This window comes from Raphanus sativus, unplaced genomic scaffold (assembly GCF_000801105.2).
Source record: "Raphanus sativus cultivar WK10039 unplaced genomic scaffold, ASM80110v3 Scaffold0070, whole genome shotgun sequence".
Taxonomy (NCBI): Eukaryota; Viridiplantae; Streptophyta; class Magnoliopsida; order Brassicales; family Brassicaceae; genus Raphanus; species Raphanus sativus.
This window is the reverse complement of record NW_026615393.1, coordinates 55,005-73,104: the sequence shown is the minus strand read 5'-3', so window position 1 is coordinate 73,104 and position 18,100 is coordinate 55,005. Positions and strand designations below refer to the sequence as shown.

General features: G+C 31.4%; 2 protein-coding genes across 2 annotated transcripts; one reads left to right on the top strand and one right to left on the bottom strand.

Moving 5' to 3' along the window:
• Positions 1 to 2,128: 2,128 nt before the first annotated feature.
• Positions 2,129 to 6,348, bottom strand: LOC130500981 (RNA-dependent RNA polymerase 6). The gene is made up of 2 exons (XM_056995889.1): positions 3,601 to 6,348; positions 2,129 to 3,253 (listed from the first exon to the last, which is right to left on the bottom strand). The coding sequence occupies exons 1-2, from the start codon at positions 6,313 to 6,315 to the stop codon at positions 2,372 to 2,374; spliced, it is 3,597 nt and encodes a 1,198-aa protein (XP_056851869.1). The 5' UTR covers positions 6,316 to 6,348; the 3' UTR covers positions 2,129 to 2,371.
• Positions 6,349 to 12,522: 6,174 nt separating this feature from the next.
• Positions 12,523 to 13,234, top strand: LOC130500982 (uncharacterized). The gene is made up of 2 exons (XM_056995890.1): positions 12,523 to 12,705; positions 12,992 to 13,234. The coding sequence occupies exons 1-2, from the start codon at positions 12,523 to 12,525 to the stop codon at positions 13,232 to 13,234; spliced, it is 426 nt and encodes a 141-aa protein (XP_056851870.1).
• The last annotated feature ends 4,866 nt before the right edge of the window (positions 13,235 to 18,100 follow it).

The following is an 18,100-nucleotide window of genomic DNA, read 5'->3' as shown; positions in this document are numbered from 1 at the left end:
TAGGATATAAATGACTTTTTTGTCTTATATGTTCTCATGAAAATCATGTAAATTGCAATCATATATAATATTATTTTACTATAACAAACCATAAATTAGATATTTAAAATAAACTTATACACATTAACACTAAGCCACATATTTTATAAAATATCATTTCATAGATTAGCTCAAGTAAAATATTTTTAGTATAACTCTTACTTCTGTTTAGTTATTTATAGATGTGCTAAAAATGCATTACATGGTATACTTATAATAGACAATATTAATCTGATGGGCATAGATGGAATTTAGTTCATTTATTATTTGTTTGAGAATTATGGAATTTTAAAAAATTTAATTAATACAATGACGTCCAATTCATTATATATATATAGCTTTTCTTTGAGAATGACTGAAAAAATAATCAAATCACAAATAAAAAGTATATAGTATTTACATATAATGGACTTTACACTAATTAAAACATTTTACAAATTTATTGATGTATATTAAATTACATATCCTATAACAATATAATATAAAAAATTAATTAATCAGTTGAATATTCGGGAATTAAAAACTCGTTAAATTTTAAAATTGTGAATTAGTTAATTTTTTAGATCTTGAATTTTTGAATAAACTTCTTTTTCAGCAATCTGACCTTTAGTAGGATTCGAACCCAGATGAAGTTCTGACCATCTGTCAGAGAAAAAAGAACGAATGGCTCTTGTAGAATTCCCATTGCTTTACTTAGCTCACCTCTGTATTCCAATTCTCCTTAGAAAACATCAAATTGAACCACGATTTTTCTATTTCCTTTACTTTAAAAAATTAATAAGAAAAAATAATACATAAAAAATAACTCTATTATATAACTTCAGTTATTTTTTTTATTTCATCTTATCTCTTCTAAATTTGTGTATGTCTTTTTTTAAATAGAATCAAAGATCAATTTTATTTTGATTTACTTTAAAATAACGTAATATCATCATTACAAATGTAATTTTTTTAATGATCCTCTTTTTTTTTATTTTGAAAAAATCTAAATTCGAATTTTTTTTATTTCCATCTCGATTTTCAGAAAAAAGGAGGGAAATGGATATTCAATTTAAAAGTGAGTAAACAGAATTCCATACTCGATTTCATACATACATATAGAATTATGTGGAAAGCCGTATTCGATGAAAGTCGTATGTACGGTTTGGAGGGAGATCTTTCATATCTTTCGAGATCCACCCTATAATATGGGGTCAAAAAGCTTTGTTTATGCCTCGGGTTGGAACAAATTACTATAATTTGTCCCCTCATACGGATTAGCCGACACTTTTCACAAATTTTACGAACGGAAGCCCTTATTTTCATAGTTGTTTTGACTTAATTCTCTTTTTTTTGGGTGGAGAAAAATATTTAGATTTCTATCATAATTCTTATATCTACTTATTTAATAAAATTTCAGATAATAGTATAAATATAATTAATGACTCATAAGTTAAAATCATTAAGAACATGAAAAATAAGTAAGAATCACCTAAAATTGTGATTAACATGACAAATAAACAAGATCTACTTATTTAATAAAGTTCCAAATAATAGTATAATTTTAATTAATGATTTACTAGTCAAAATTATTAAAAACATGATAGATAAACAAACTTGTCTAAAATAGTGAAATAAGCAAAATCACTTAATAGTATCGATAGATAGATAATTATCAAAACTGTTTTTGGTAAAAGAATTTAACAGTTTAAAAATTCATTTTATATATTTATCTTAAAAAATACTGTGTCCATCCAAAAGTTTCATGTTCTACAAAAAATACTTGTTTTAAAAAAATACATTTTTATATTCTCTATGCATATTTTCCCAACTAATAATGAATGATTGTAATTTTTTTAAAAAATTGATTGAATTCTTAATTGGTTTAGAATCATAAGATAGACAATTACAAAAATATACATTTATAATTGAAATTAGAAAAAATTGAACAATTATATTATATTAATATGTGTGAAAATTTTATTATTTTGAAAAATAGAGAAATAGCACTTCATCTATTTCCCATTTTTTAAATAAAATGGATTTGCATTTGAATATTTTTTCTTAGTAAACCAATGTATACTTTATCTATGAAGCTGTAAAGAGCATATTCTTTAAGCAAGCGCCAAGTCACTTTCTTTCCACAACATAAAATAGTTTCGAATACATAACCACAAGCAAAGAAAGCCATTAGATGGTAAACAGCAAGCAATTTTGTTTCCCTCATCACACACGGAGAGTTTTCACAAACACAAAGCACATCCAAACTAGCTAGATAGTAAAAATTGAAGTGCATCTGTGAATTTCCACAGATACATGGCAGAGTGGCCTTACCGCTCCGAACGTTAAACTTTTAGAGACGTTGAGACAGATACTTAGCCAAAGCATCAACAGGCTTGGCCGAGTCCATTTTGTTTCCCATTTCCCCTGACCGGACTTTAATTCTTGCAAGATAGTCAGCTGCAATCCAAGCAAAGCTCAGCATCACTCCATGACCAGACGACTCATCAGGTTCTTGCAGCTCTGTAGACTTCTTCACCCACTCGGGATGGTATGTGACATGGTACCAAGCTGAAGCCTTTTTCTCATACATGACGTTCTTTTCCTCTTCGCTGAGACTCTCTTGCTCCGGTTTTGTTTCCTCGAATACTTTTCTCAGCTCCTTCTTCAGGGAGTTATAAGAATGCTTCAGTCTTTCTTTCAGTTCGCCTTGTTTCTTACTTGTGTACTTAGGCATGGACCAGATGTGACCCGTCACAATCTCTTCCTCTTTTTGCACCTTGTATTGCCCGAGAAGACCAATGAGCTGCCCGTCGTAACAACATTTGTGACCCCATGCCTCAGGGATGAAATCTTCAAATCCTGGTATTTCGAGATCAGTGTCATAAGGGATGTCACTCGGGTCAGAGTTTTCTTCTGAGGAAGCTTCTGCATCTTCGTCGTAAACCTCTTTTACCCGTCTGTAAAGCCGTCCCAAGATCTTCTTCGACCTGTAAGTCTGGTACTCTTCTTTCCCCATGAAATCAGGGTAGAGTTTCGGTTTCAGGTGGAAAGGCATTGTCACCAGCTTCCCTGTCTTTGGGAAATCGACTGCTGTGGCAGCTAGCTCTGCCAGTAGCAAACATTCTTCGTCCATGGCTCCATACTCACTTCTATCAGCATGAACGACGTGGGCATTGCATATTGTACCCAAATGCTCATTCGCCATGTTTTTTACAAAGAATTCTATTATATCCTGTAACAAAAAACCACCGATTACCCAATACTTGTTTTGCAAGCGCGTAGAGAAGAAAGTAAACAAAGAAATCATTACTAGATAAGCCAACCCCTAGCCTCATGATACTATTGCACTTGATCATAACTAAAAATAAGAATCAACAAAGCTCCTGCAGGATGAACTCAATATGCTTTTAATAACCTATACCATGCAATCTATAAACTCAGAAGCAAGCATAAATAAGTAAATAACCACTACACGCATGCACTTTCAGAAATATCATAGAGTTATACTGGAATCATCTATTCATCTTAAGGGTCATCATCTCAGCTAAGCGGAAAAATGGTGGGGAAGTAGATATTGACCTGGTGGTTGACAGCGCGACCCTTACTCGTTTCTTCAGCTGCAGTATATTGCATGGCCGGAAAGCTTTTTTTGCTGGGAGGGATGAGTCTCTGATCCCAAGCCACAAAGTACAGGTCACCATCAAGGTCACTGCCAGAAGCTTCGTTTGTATGAGGCCTCTCGCCTTTCTGAGGGAAAAGTAGGCAGTCATACATGTGATGTAGCTCGGGTTTATCAACAGCTTCTAGAATCCTTACATCCCCTGGGTGGAGACAAGGATTCTTAGCAACGGCTACATAACCTTTCACTACATGCAAATCTGTCTTCGTCTCCTTAAAACGAGACCCATGTTTGGAGAAACAGTTTTCTATAGACGGTTTTGAGACTTGGATAAAGCATTGGCCCTCTTCAAGTATCCCTGCTTCGTCTAGGCAACCCATTAGCCACCTTCCCGAAGTAACAAAAATTCGAGATTTTTCTCTGAGACCCCAGAGTTGTGCAATCCTGACTGAAGACAACATCCCGCGTAGGTGTGGCTCAGTTTTTGGTTTGAATCCTGCACTCAGCATGATAGCTGCAGTATTTCCCTGTTCAGCACATGAAGCTGTCAGAACTTCAAATGCGACATCGGTGTCATCAAGGATGCGGTTCAGTTTGTAGAGCATAGTTTCCTGCATATCCCAGAATATTTCATCAGGAACACCTAGCACAGACAGGAGGGTGATAATCTGCCGGTTTAAGAACCCAGGTTGAAACCTGGTCCATGAACAGATCTCCAAGATTGTGTGCTTAGAATGGAACTTATCCATACTGTGTCGAAGGGCTAACCGGATTCCATCATCTTTTGATGGCCAACGAGCAACAACTCCTTTGAAACCGGCGTACCGTATCTGATAAGCACAAGGGCTGCAGTGCGAATCCAACTGAAGTTTCTCCATTATCTCTAAAGCGAGGTCAGGTGTGATTGTACCAATTCCATCAGAGAAAGTATACCCATTTCTCTCGATTTCTGGAAGCTCGGTGTCAACCTCGTGAGGCATGACATCTACAGTGGCGTATGTGGAGGAGAAGCACAAGCCCATCCTAGCAGCACACTTTGCTACATTCTTGTCTTTAAACTTCCCCATCCATGTCTTTATATCTGACACTCTTGTTTTCCCGTCTTCAGCGAAAAACCATGCAGAGCGGTCTCTGAGTTGATTAGCCGAGAATGCTAGAAAACTGTATTTTCTACCACATAGTTTAAACCCATCGGTTAGTATGGTCTTTACTCTTTTGAAAACGTGGGTCTTCTGAGAGAAGGAGCTTGAGGTAAGATCCTTCACAATCGGAGCAACAAAGTACGAAAGAACATTTGAGTTCATAGTCTGCATGCTTTCGTCCATGAAAGTTACTCGCAAAAATCTATCAGACAAAGCTTTGTATTTTCTGAGTACCCTGTTGGAGAGCTCAACTTCTGGGGGCAGGCAATAAGCTCTGGTTGGAGTAATCGCTAGCCTTCTGATCTCAGAGATATCATCTGACTGTACATGACTCCCTAAAAGCTTTGGATTATTCTGAATCCATTCCTGAACAAGCTTCAGCCTCTTGTACGCATCAAAAACGGGTCGTTTATAGGTACAGAGATGCTTGAGGGTAGCTATATTGACATCCTTGGGTTGGTTTCTGAGAAGATCAAAGAAGCGCTCAGTCAACTGAAACTGGTTAAAAACCCCTCTGTGCAGCACTGCATTTACTAGGAACATGATCTCAAAGGAGATTCCTTCCCTGTGGTGAATGCAGAAGAAATGATCTGTAATAGGCTCCCCAAAACAGGGCTCATCACGAATCCTGGGAGGCCACCTCACACGCTCCTCATGCACTCTCCGCGCCCTTAGATAGTCCAAGGCTGTATTCATTTTCTTCTCATGCCGAGGAGATATGAGCACTCGATATGTAAGGCATCGGCCAATTGCCCCAGCCTGGGTAAAATCAGTGGTACGGATCCAAGGGTCATCATCATCCAAGAGATCGACGGGAACAGTTTCATAGATATCATCATCGGCTGTTCTGTACCAGACACGGGGTGATGAAGCCAGCTGCAAGAGTAGCACATAGCCATCAAGAGTTCTATACTGCCTGACTGTTCGTATGTCTCTCACCAATAGCTCCAACTTATAATCACAGTTGATCACAGCGTACATCATTGTGTCCTTCAAAGAGAAGGCAGTGCTCTTTGTGAAGCAAAATCTGCAAGTGTTGTCAAAAGGGTCTACGAGGAAATCAACCCCTTCAGCTCTCCAAGAAACAAGAAACTCATCGCGGGCAACCAAGGTCCCAATCTCAATCGAAACACCAGTCAGCTTATAAGGTGTTGTCGTTCTTCTTCTCTGGTTAAGCGTGTACGGGTTCTTAGGCCCCAAGCTGACTTTCAAAGGCTGGCCATCGAGGATGAGCTTAGATTGTCCCGCAGCGTCCATTGCACGACCTGCTGACTCAGGAACCGCGAAATGGACAAAGGCATGAGGCTCCACTCTCTTGTAGCCATCAAACGTGGGGATGTTTGAAGTGTCAGTGATGTCGAAATTAGGATAAGAACCAGGAGGAGTCCAAGAAGTTTTTAGTCTGCATCGCCAAACGAGTCCTACTTCTTCTTCAAGGTAATCTGTAAGCTCTTTTGCAGTAGTTAACTCCCCAAACCCACCAACGCTTACTTGTGTCACAACCGTGTTCTTGATGTTTCCTTCTGACCCCATTCTCCTAAGATACAAAAAAGAACAAATATAAGATAATCGTTCTGAGTCTCAGTAATCTGATCACCAAAATAAACAATGACTACAAAACACCATGAAAATAAGCATAAACAACAAAGCAGGTGAGGTCATCATAAGAAACTGACTCCATAAGAACCTTTGATTGTTTATGGTAATGAGGAATAAATAATGCACTGAGTCACTGAACGAACACAAAAAACTCTTAAGATACATCTCAGATACTTAATAAGTAACTGTTCAAGTTCACATCATCAACCAATGATCAGACAAAGAACATATCAATCATGGCGTTCAAAACCCTAATTCGCTGCTCCCTTAGAAGTTCAAATGAGAAGAAACATCAAACTGAGAGACGATACTGATAATTTAATTATGAAGATAACCCTAACGACCGTACAGAATTATACAACAGTACAAAGAGAGTGTTGTGCTAATCGTGTGATTAGACGTTTCTTTATGGGCTTTTTTTACAACAATATAAGCATATGGTCTTTATGGGCTTTTAATGGGCCTTTGTATATTATAGAAATTCCATTTTTCTACGACAGTATTTTGTTACGTTTGAACTTTTTTTCATTGTTCAAAAAAAAAAGAACTTTTTTCTACAATGCTTATTTTCCTTCTTTTTTTTTGAAAAAGAAAAAGTTCTACAATGCTTGTTTATGGAAATAGTACTTCCATTCAAGAATTATAAAGTTCTATTTCACAAAGATATTTTATGATATTTGCATTTTGACTTACTAACAAGTAACAATAATTTATTTCCATTCAATACCTGTTTATGGAAATAGTATTTCCATTTAAGAATTATTAAAACTATTTTACAAAGAATATACTATGCTATTTGCATTTTGACTAACTAACAATAAATAATTTATGGATTAAGTAAAGATTACCCTATAGCTGTCATCAATTCAACTTTACATTCAAAATTGTGAATAGACGAGAAGAAAGACGTTTAAGCAAGCTAAGCTACGAGTTACAAATTAGTTTTTGTCAAATAATGCAGACTAAATCTTCATTTGGGCAACCGTGCGGATATTGAATTTCATATTTTTGATGTCATATAAATTTGCATTGTTTTAACCACTCATTTAGCATGTAATTAATTGATCATATAGTTTAGTATTTAGACATTTTTAGGTTGTATTTTCATTCACATGTCTTTATTAGATGTTAAAGTGTTTTTGTGAAATTTTTAGAGGTGTTTGAGGCTGTTTTGAGGAAAAAGAGGTCAAGAATGATCTTTGGTCAAGAGGTACAAGATGAAGTTTTAGAGCGGGTCGTCGCAGCGACCTTACACACCCACTCTAGTCATGACAAGATCATCGAAGAACATGAGATATGGGAACGGGTGTGTGCACCGAGGAGACCAAGCCGCTGTGGCACTTGGTAAAGCACGCAAACCTTGAGCAAAGTCTGGAGCGGGTTGGGACAGCGAGTTAAGTAACACGCTGTACGTCATGCGAGTTATAGAGCGGGTACTCACAGCGAGGTACAAAATATTTTATATAGAAAAAGATGTTAAAGTCACACTATGAATGCTAAAGTAAATAAATATGATGTTTTATCTAAAAATATATTCGATATTTAGCTGACTATCGATAAAATATATTGACTGGTATTATGTAATATTAATATTTTTAATTGTGTCGTTTTTAATTTGTCTTATACAATATAAACAATATAGAGAGTTCACAGTTCTATATGTTTCAATTAAGTATAGCTAATATTATTTTGAAAAATAACAAAAAGTGAAGTATTTATTAAAAAAAAAATATCAATATAACATTTAAAACACCATTATTATTGAAATAAAATATCAATCAAAATTTATGTAAGAAAACAGATTATTGTTATTAAAACGTCACCAATATATACTGAAAATCCAAAAACTAACGTGAGAAAAATATTTCCAATTTTTTTATGATTCGTGAAATTAAAACATCAAACAAACTTGTGTGTTGCACGGGTTCATATCTAGTATGAAATAAACAATTCTCATTAGCTGGTGAATCCAATAATTTCTCAAAAACAAATCTACGTTCAGAAAGCGCAAGTCATTAATTAGTTTTTGTTTAAACAAGACTGATCGGTTTTGTGAAATTTTCATATCAATGATTCTTTCGCCGATTGGCTTTTTTTTTGTTCGTGTGGGCTGAATATTAGACTAGCTAAAGGCCCAAAGTTATACCCCTCTCGTGGCTCGTTCTTACTGCATTTACTGCACGGCATCATGCTCTTGTCGTAATGTTTCTTTCTGCCGTCCTCTTCCACTATCATTAAGAGCATCTCCATCAGAGGTTTAAAGAGAAGTTCACATGTTTTTCCAAAAAAAAAAAAAAAAAAAAAGTTATAAACCTGTGTCAAAATAGTTGACCGTAAAAACCCCGTATTTCTGCGGGCTCCACGCGTCGTGGTGGTCCGCGATTGGACCAGTATTAATTTTATCTTTTTTACAAAAGTCAAATGAAAAAAAAAAATAATAATAAACTAGATCATGATCCGCTCGACCGAGCGGAAGTCAATTTTTTTTTAATCTTTGTTTGTACTAAATGTTATATATGATTGCAATATGTATTAATATAAAATTTTGATAAATAACAATGTGTACTAATGTGTTTAAATAAGCAATGTGTTTAATCACTAAATTTGATTTTTAAATTTTATGATAACGTAAAGTAGATTTTAAATATATTATTTAAAATATATAGTGCTATATATTTTGTATTTTCAACATTTATCATATAAAACTTACACTCGGGTATTATTTACGATTTTTGCAAAGGCCATGTATAATTCAGTTTAAAATGTATTCTATATTGTTTAGTTTTATGTAGTATCGAGTTTGTATAATTCAATTTTGTGTTTAAAAAACAATATCAAAACTGTCTTTCGTATGTAAAAATAACACTTTGCAAGCGCGAGTTGTGTATTTTTATTGTAACATAAAATCTGATATAAAACTTATGTTTTTTGTACATTACGAAGTTTATTTTTTTAAAAATAATTATTATATAATTTCAAAGTGAATTTTATCTCTGAGGTCTAATATATTTTGTGTGTAATGGTTCAAAGCATTTTCGATATATATTATATTTCAGTTTGGTTTGTTTTTAGTATTATTGTATAAGTATAATACTATACAATATTATTATATTCTATACAATATATAAAGCTATATGTGTTATTTGTTTTAAAAAGTAGATTAGACCCAACGTAGTTAAAGAATAGTCATATCTTTATGTATGTGACTATGACTTATCTACCTAATGTTATCCGTACAAATAAAATCAATATGGCCAATGAAAGTATACTGATCAATTTAAAATGAATTGTATAGGGTAACTCTAGTACGATTAATTTTTTAGTATTCTTAGTATCTATCTTATTTAATCGACATGTAATAAAAGTGAAAACTATATATGGAATATGGACAAAGAGAGAAATTGTATTTAAGGAAATACATCAATGCAAAGTTAGATTATGGTATGTATTATATATAAAGAATGAGACATTTAGTTTAAATATATGAGGTCCACCTTTTAAAATCCACCTAGAAGAAGTTGTAATGTTTCTGATTTAATAAGATAAGACTAGAGTTTGATCCGTCCTTTCAAAGGGCGGGGAAGATTTTTTTTTTGCCATCATCTTATGCATTGATCTTTCGGGTTTGTTAAATGTCTGAGATTATTATCAATCTTAAAAGTTTGCATTTTGATGATTCTCGTTGGGACATAAGATATTTATATATATATTTTGTTGACAAATTTATTTAACCCGTCTTTTTGTTCACCAATATGTTTAAATATGATGTTCGGTTTTCGGTTTTGGTTTTGGTTTTAGGTTGTTTTTCGTTTTGGATTTCTGTTTCAGTTCAATTATGATTTTTCCTTTTTTGTTCAAGAGATATATAAACCGTTCTGTTATTTTTGAAATAAGATAATATATTTATATTTTCCTGACCCGGATATACGGAATCAGTTTTTTCAACAATTTATTTACAGAAATTATAAATTTCATACATGTATTTTTATTTAATTTTTTATTTATAGATAATTAAATTAAAATTAATAAATATAATTTTATGAAACTAAGATAATTCATTTATATAACCCGTCCTTATTAATTTACTTATATTTTAAAACTGTAAATTATAGTAATTTTTTTTATCTTGGCCAAAGCTTACTTTAATATTATATAAATTAACTATATTTCATTCAACCCATATCATACTATATTGAATTATGTTTAATATTTTAATTTAACTATGTAATTATTTATTATTTTATATATCTTAATTTACTATTTTGTTTTAATACGTTGAAGTATATGTGGTAAAATTCATGAATGTATTCTAGTCTTTAGTTTTATGATATGTAAAATATTTAATAAATGAATTAAGTCACTTTATATTTAGTTGATGTATTAATTTAATTATGAATATAAATATTATGGGTATTATTTTGTGTTTTATAATGAAAGAATAGATATTTGTAAATAATTTTATTAATAGTAATACGAATTTTATTATTTAAAACTAAATATTTAAAAGAATTTTATGTTTACATATTAAATAAAAATATATTAAAAGATATTAAAAGATATTAGTAAAATAAAATCTTGGAAAATGATACTTGACAATATCTTTTTAGATATCTTATTTTGAAAATATTAAAATAATAGATTGAATATAGTATATATTTAATAGTAATTAAGTTAGTTGTAAGAGAAAAAATAGAATATAAATCAATGAAATTGTCCAATCTAGAATACTTGTAAGTAGATAAAAAGTTAAGTTTATTTAAGGAATTATGTATATTTAATTACAATTAAATTAGATATATAAATATATAATATGTTAAATTAATTAAATTATTAGAGAAATGGCCAACATGCACTTTTTGATAGTCCAAAAAGTAGTCGATAAATATCGTTCCTGTTTTAATAGTATTGATGGAGCATAGGGAATCGAGAGGGGAGGTTCACCAATAAGGGTGCTCTTAAATACCCAATTACATAAGTTGATTATTAAACCGTATGCTCTGCCCACGCATAATAAATATTGAACGTTAAAAGCGAATATACCTAACCAATTAATGAAGTGACACGTGAATTCCCCAACTCACCGCCAAAAAATTCTAAACACATCGAGAAATTTTTAATGAATCAAATCTCCTAAAGTAAGCATTAAAATATAATTAAAAATGATATGAAGTGGAAGAAAAGCGGATAAGGTGGACCCCGGTAACCCCCCCACCGTTTGTTTGGTTAACAGAGTTACATTATATCCATAGGAAGACAGTACGAGTCTGATCTATAAATACCTCCACCTAGACCTGGCAAAAGACTGGAATTGAGGACCCGCACAAAAACCAAACCAAAATACCTAACATAAAACAATATATATATATATATATATATATATATATATATATATATATAGGTTTGTATTTTTTTTAGTAGTTTTGAGGCTTTTATATATATATATATATATATATATATATAATTGTTTGAATGTATTGAGAAAAAAAGTTATTGAATTATTTTAAAATCTAGATTTTTTTATTTCAAATATCTAAAATAATTAGAATCATCCATATTTTTTATTTGAATCATATTAATTATTCAATAATTTACTTAAAATATTTGATAATTCATCTGAATTACCCAAATAACTAAATTGAAAATTTACCAACCAAACCAAACCAAACCAAATCCAAAAATATTTGAACCGGAAATAGGTAATAAATTAAATAGATCCTCCAAGTCCATCGTTTGTATAATAACGGAGTTATATTATATCCGTAGGAAATACTACGAATCTGATTTATAAAGACCTCTCTCATCGTCTTCTTCAACCACTTCGTTCTCTAGCTTATTATACAGTTCGCATCAAATCAAAATTAGGGTTACGAATTCTCCGCTAAACTGATCAGGTGTCTCTCTCTCTCTCTCTCTCTCTCTCTCTCTCTCTCTCTCTCTCTCTCTCTCTCTCTCTCTCTCTCTCTCCATCTTCTCCCATTATTTAACGCGAATATGTCTAATTGATTGATTTCGTTCAATTATCTCATTCCGATTAGATCTGAAAACGAAATCGATTTGATCTGCAAAACGGTTTATGTGACGGATTATTATAGATTGCACATCGTATTCTAACCTTGTGGATCATTCAGATTGTGAAGAACGATGGAGGCATTTGGAAAATCATCCGCCAATGTGATTTACTTGTCTGCGATACTGGATCCTCGTGAAGGACCCGACACGTGTCACAAATGCGACTACAAATGCGAGAACGAGAACGTTTGCGGGAACGTGTACCGGTGCAAGCTAACCGGTTTAACCCACGTCTGTGACAAGAACTGCAACCAGCGGATCTGATATGCTGCGAAGAGTATATGTGAGGAAGGGAAACGGAAGAGGAGAAGGAAATGAAGTTACCGTGGATGAGCTGGCAGTAGAGTAAAGGTTGTTAGTTGATTTGATTGTACTTGGGCCCTCAGTATATAAAGGGACCTAAGTGATAATAAGAAGTTAGTTAGTTGGTTAGCCTCTGGGCAGTTAGAGAGTGCAAGTTGTATTTGGCTTAGACTCCGATCTGTGGAGCTAAGAGAGGGTGGTTGGGCGGATCTTATTCAATATACATCTCAGTTCTAACAGGATCCTTTATGATAACCACACCTCTTTGTGCCGAGCCAGTGGCAGGATGTTCCCACTCTCCTCGGCTGAGGAACAGGCGGTTAGAGGAGTCCGTAGGAAGCTTGATGATGAGCCCTCTGAGAGCTGCGTTAAGCGTCATCGTCGGCGTGATGCTCAGTTTCATGCTTCTCCTTTTGAGAGGTCTTTTGCTGCTGTGAGCCCGATTTGCAGCAGAGCTGGAGATGGAATGGAGATGAACTAGAAGAGACATAGAATAATAACTATGGAATAAAAGATGTTATTCCAGGGTGACTAGGTGTAGCTCCCTGGTCTGAAGAAGCATTTTATCTTTACTATTATTGAACTCTATCTAGTAGTTATAACGTAGGAGAGACTTTGTGATTCTGCTGCTTTGTTCTGGACGTTCTTGTTTTAATATTAACTAGGTGAATTAGAAGAATAACCCCACTTGTTTCATCTTTTGCTACTGCTTGTTTGTCCTTGTGTTTTGGACACACCGTGTAGACGCAGCTTTTTGTTTAGCTGCCTATCTTTGTTCTCGACTGTTACAAGATAGCATTGGGTGGTTCCTGTTAAGTTTATTACGACAAGGTTCTTCAAGATAAAGAATCGTTTTGGTTTGTCATCCTGCATATCCTCTTGATGCAGACATGATTAGTTACAACCTATACCATGTTTAAGATCAAGTTTCTTCTTTTCCTTGATAGATCAGCTCTAGAAGTCCTAAATTATTTTCTGTGTGTGCAGGTTTCATAGTGTTTTCATTCAGGAGACCTTAATTGCCATTACTCTCTGTACAATGGATCAATTATTTTGACTGCTATGTTTCTCAAATTTCAAGTGTTTGAGGGGTAAGTCTTAACAATTGGAAGCTTCCTTGTAGGTACATTTCTGATCTCAGCAGGGAACGTGCCGCAGAGGAAGGACGGGTATAGGAGAAAGATAATACATTAGCTAATGACATTGTAATTTTGCATGGGATCAACTGTGGCAAATGTCAAATTATTTTCTTTATTTTGTTTATGCTGCAAGTTTGTATAGCCTCTGTATCACCCAGATATTTGTTTTTTCATTCTCTCTTCATTTGTCTGAGGATCTGGCTTTTCCCCCAACATCTCCGATAACTTGATAAGGTACAGTCTTCCCCAAACTTAAGTTTACTGATGAAAGTCAACAAGTATAGACATTTTACATCAATGGACTTGGACAATCTATTCTATTAATTTTTCAGCATGACCAATTGATATTTTTTTTTGGTCAATTGATATTTGTTGTGTCCATTTAAAATATAACTGAATTTAAATATAACTGCATTTATACTAATATTATAACTGCATCGACATATGTAACTGCATCTAATCTAACTGCAAAACGTTTAAAATTTTTCAATTGGGCCATTCTAGGTTTCATTTAACAATTGGGCCATTAGTCACAATTTTTAATAAATAAAACTAGGCTTTAATAACTAAAGTGAACATTTCCATTTAACTCGGTCAAAATTTACGACCCATTTTAAAGTGCATGAAAAATTATTATGTGTAATAATATTTTATAAATCATTATACAAAATCAAATCACTAAAATTTAATGGACACATATCATTACATATATTTAGTTACTATTTCATTACTAAACAAAATTGTATATACTTTGTTATAAAAAAGAAATTACCTAACTATTTTGAATAAAGTTCAACATCACAAATTCAATACAGTTTTCAAAATTTCTTACTAATCATTTTAAAAAAAATATTATACACAAATATAATTACAAATAAACAAATATATAATTACTTGAAACACACAAATAAAATAATTTTATTTGCGTTCTTTTGAGGACGGATCACAAATTTGATTCAACTTTTTGAAAAAAAATCGATTTGCGGATGCAGGTTATGAGTATTTTATTCGGGATGGTGCGGGTTGGTAGATTTTGGATTGCGTATACCCGCTGATCCGAAAAATATTTAAAAATAAAAATAAAAGTAAACATTTTTTTTTATTTTTTAAAAATATGGTAATTGATAAAACAATTAAAATTTTTAAAAATATAATTTCTTTATTATAAATATATTTTTATTTTTATAATAATTAAATTAAAAATTATACTAAAAAAATTATAACCCGCGGATAACCGCAAAATTAAATGGGACGAATGCCGGTACAAATTATTTGTTCACGGGTTGTGCGGATCATACTTTTTGACCAAAACAAAATTGAAACACGCGGGTTGGCGGGTTCGACCGGCAACCCAGCCCTACCGGATCAATTTTTTAAATTACTATTATTTAATAAAATATATTTTGATTAAGATTCACACACACATATGATTATAAAGAAAAATAAAAATATAATCACAAAGAAAACACAAATATGAGAATTAAATTAAAGTAAAAAATATACCCGCCCTTTGAAGGGCGGGTCATAATCTAGTCAATACTATTAATTCTTCAACATGTCCAATTGATATTAATTGGGTCCAACATATTTTATAATTGTATTTAAATGATTTATCTAAATATCATATAATCACCTTAGATAACCACCTTCTAAAAGTTATTAAAATCCACGTTGTAACTGTTCCTACCAAAAACAATTACTTTTTCTTTCAAATAAAGTTTTGAATTTATCAGACAGGTCTGTGATTTGGAAAATAAACGAAGTACCATTTCCATGATACAATTTTTAGAAAATAAACGACGTGATGTACATAGGATATTATATTTCTTATGAAACTTTAAAAGTTAACTAATATTAATATTAATTAATGGTGGAAGCGGGTTACTATTAAAATTTAATTTTAAGATTGACGGAGATTAACCGGTTTAAGTGAATTTTTAATAGAAATAAATATTCATATAAACTCATTTAGTTTAACGGGTTTTAAATAGGTTATTCGAATAAAAAATATTTATTAAATGTGATTCTACTTAAAGTTAGTGAAGACCAATTTAACCCAAATATATATATAACAGAATATGTTAAACAATATTTCTTTAAACATTTTTCAAAAAAATTATTCGGTTTTAGTTGCGGGTTGAGTTTGATATTAATTTTCAAATATAATAATTTAAGAACTGTTCGAGTATATAGATCATGTCTAATAGAGTATGAAATTTTTATTTTTGGGGCGATTGGGATATAAATATTCTTGGCTAAATTATGTTAGGTAACTACTAAGTAAATATAATATGTTACAAACTTTAGGAATAAAGTTTTAAAATGGTTTCTGAAATGCATATGGTACAAGTGTATAATTATGCAACTTGACATATTGAATATAGTCACCAAAAATATATTAAATTAAATTAATATTAAACACTAATATAATTATAAAACACACAAAAATTAAATTAAATCATTTAAAAAAAAACATAAAACAAAACATATACCCGCCCTTTAATGGGCGGGTCAAAATCTAGTTACATCTTACATCTTGGTGGGAAAACGAGGATGTTCATGGTATTTGCTATTTATTAGCATATACTGGCAACTACTTATTTTTCACTTATGAAATCAATACTTCAGACTAATACTGCATTTGAAGTTAAATAAAACAGGTCAAATGTCAACATTTTTGAGTTACCACTAGTTGTTTTCATTGATAGCCTGATAAAAGAGATTGCATATCAATACTATTAATTCTTCAACATGTCCAATTGATATGGGGTTATGTCCAATTTAAAAAAAAAACTGATTTTTATATAACTGTATCTAATTAATAGATGTTATGTCCGTATTATTTAAACCAACTATAACTTTTACTTTTATTCCTATATTGTAGGATTTACTACTCCTATCTTAACTAATCAAAATCCATGTTTATATAATACATTTGACCATGTAAAAAATATAAGACATGTTGGACTATAAACTGTAATATATTTCGCCAAAAACAAAATGTTAAACTACAATACAACGTGTAATATACTTTACAAAGAATGTGATCATATATGATAAGTTCCTTATAGTTCATCCATATGTTCAATTAAAAAAGTCCAGTATTATTTAATTTCTTAATGGGTTTTAATAAACTTGTCTAGATCAAATATGTTTGATATATATATTTTAAATGGTTACTGATCCGTCTTTAAAAGGATGGATATATTTTTTGTTCTATCTTTTTTTTTTAAATTTAATTTTATATTTGTGTGTTTTAATCATATTTGTATTTTCTTTGTATAATATTATTTTAATGATTAATAAAGAGCTTTAATAATTGTACTAAAATAGTTGGACTACACATAAATCAGTACGTTATGTTGTTGTTTTAATAGAATAGCTATGCACTGATTTAAATACTTAATGATTTTAAGAATATTTCAGAGACCCAAATAACTAATATATTTGATTTTGTAATTTTAATTTCAATATTAATATTATTATAAGTATACTTATAACTAATATAAATTTATATGTTTGTATACTTATTCGGTTTTTGATGCGGTCTGATTTGATATTAGTTTTTCGGATATAGCACTTTATAACTCATTCGAAAATATAAGACATGACTACTTAGATCCACAATCCTGATTTTCGGGTCAATTTCGAACCATTTTGTGGGTACAAATATTTTTTACTAATTACGTTAATAACTCAAAATGTTAATAAATGCAAGAAAAACGTAGCTTTAGTTTGTTCATATTTGATTACATATTTTAAATTTCTATCAAATAGAATGCATATCATCAGTAATCAAAATTATTTCCATTAGAAACTTATGTTTACAATAATTTTACAAATATTTTTGTAACATTTAAATGTAGATACACAAGAAAAAAAATAAAATTTATATCAAATAAATTTATTAATTATCCACCTCTTACATTGGGTCAAAATTTACAAAACTCACTTCTAATTGCATGACGAATTATTATGTGTAATAATAACATTATATATTTTATTATATATGAAATTAAATCATGAAAATTTAGTGAAAATATAATTTTATCTATTTAATTACAATTTTATTAGTAAACAAAATTATACTATACTTTGTTATTTTTTTTAAATTGTTGTTTAGGAATAAAATACAAAATTAATGTGTGAAATGGCCATGACACAAGTGTATAGTTATGCAACATCAAAAATTCAATAAAATTCTCAAA

What these genes read in the sequence shown, in the direction of transcription:
- LOC130500982 (XM_056995890.1), top strand. Translation starts at nt 12,523, where the DNA reads ATGGAGGCATTTGGAAAATCATCCGCCAATGTGATTTACTTGTCTGCG. An exon ending in GTGACAAGAACTGCAACCAG is followed by an intron (nt 12,706 to 12,991) that starts CGGATCTGATAT and finishes CTCAGTTCTAAC; the next exon opens with AGGATCCTTTATGATAACCA.
- LOC130500981 (XM_056995889.1), bottom strand. Translation starts at nt 6,315, where the DNA reads ATGGGGTCAGAAGGAAACATCAAGAACACGGTTGTGACACAAGTAAGC. An exon ending in GTCGCGCTGTCAACCACCAG is followed by an intron (nt 3,254 to 3,600) that starts GTCAATATCTAC and finishes TTTTTGTTACAG; the next exon opens with GATATAATAGAATTCTTTGT.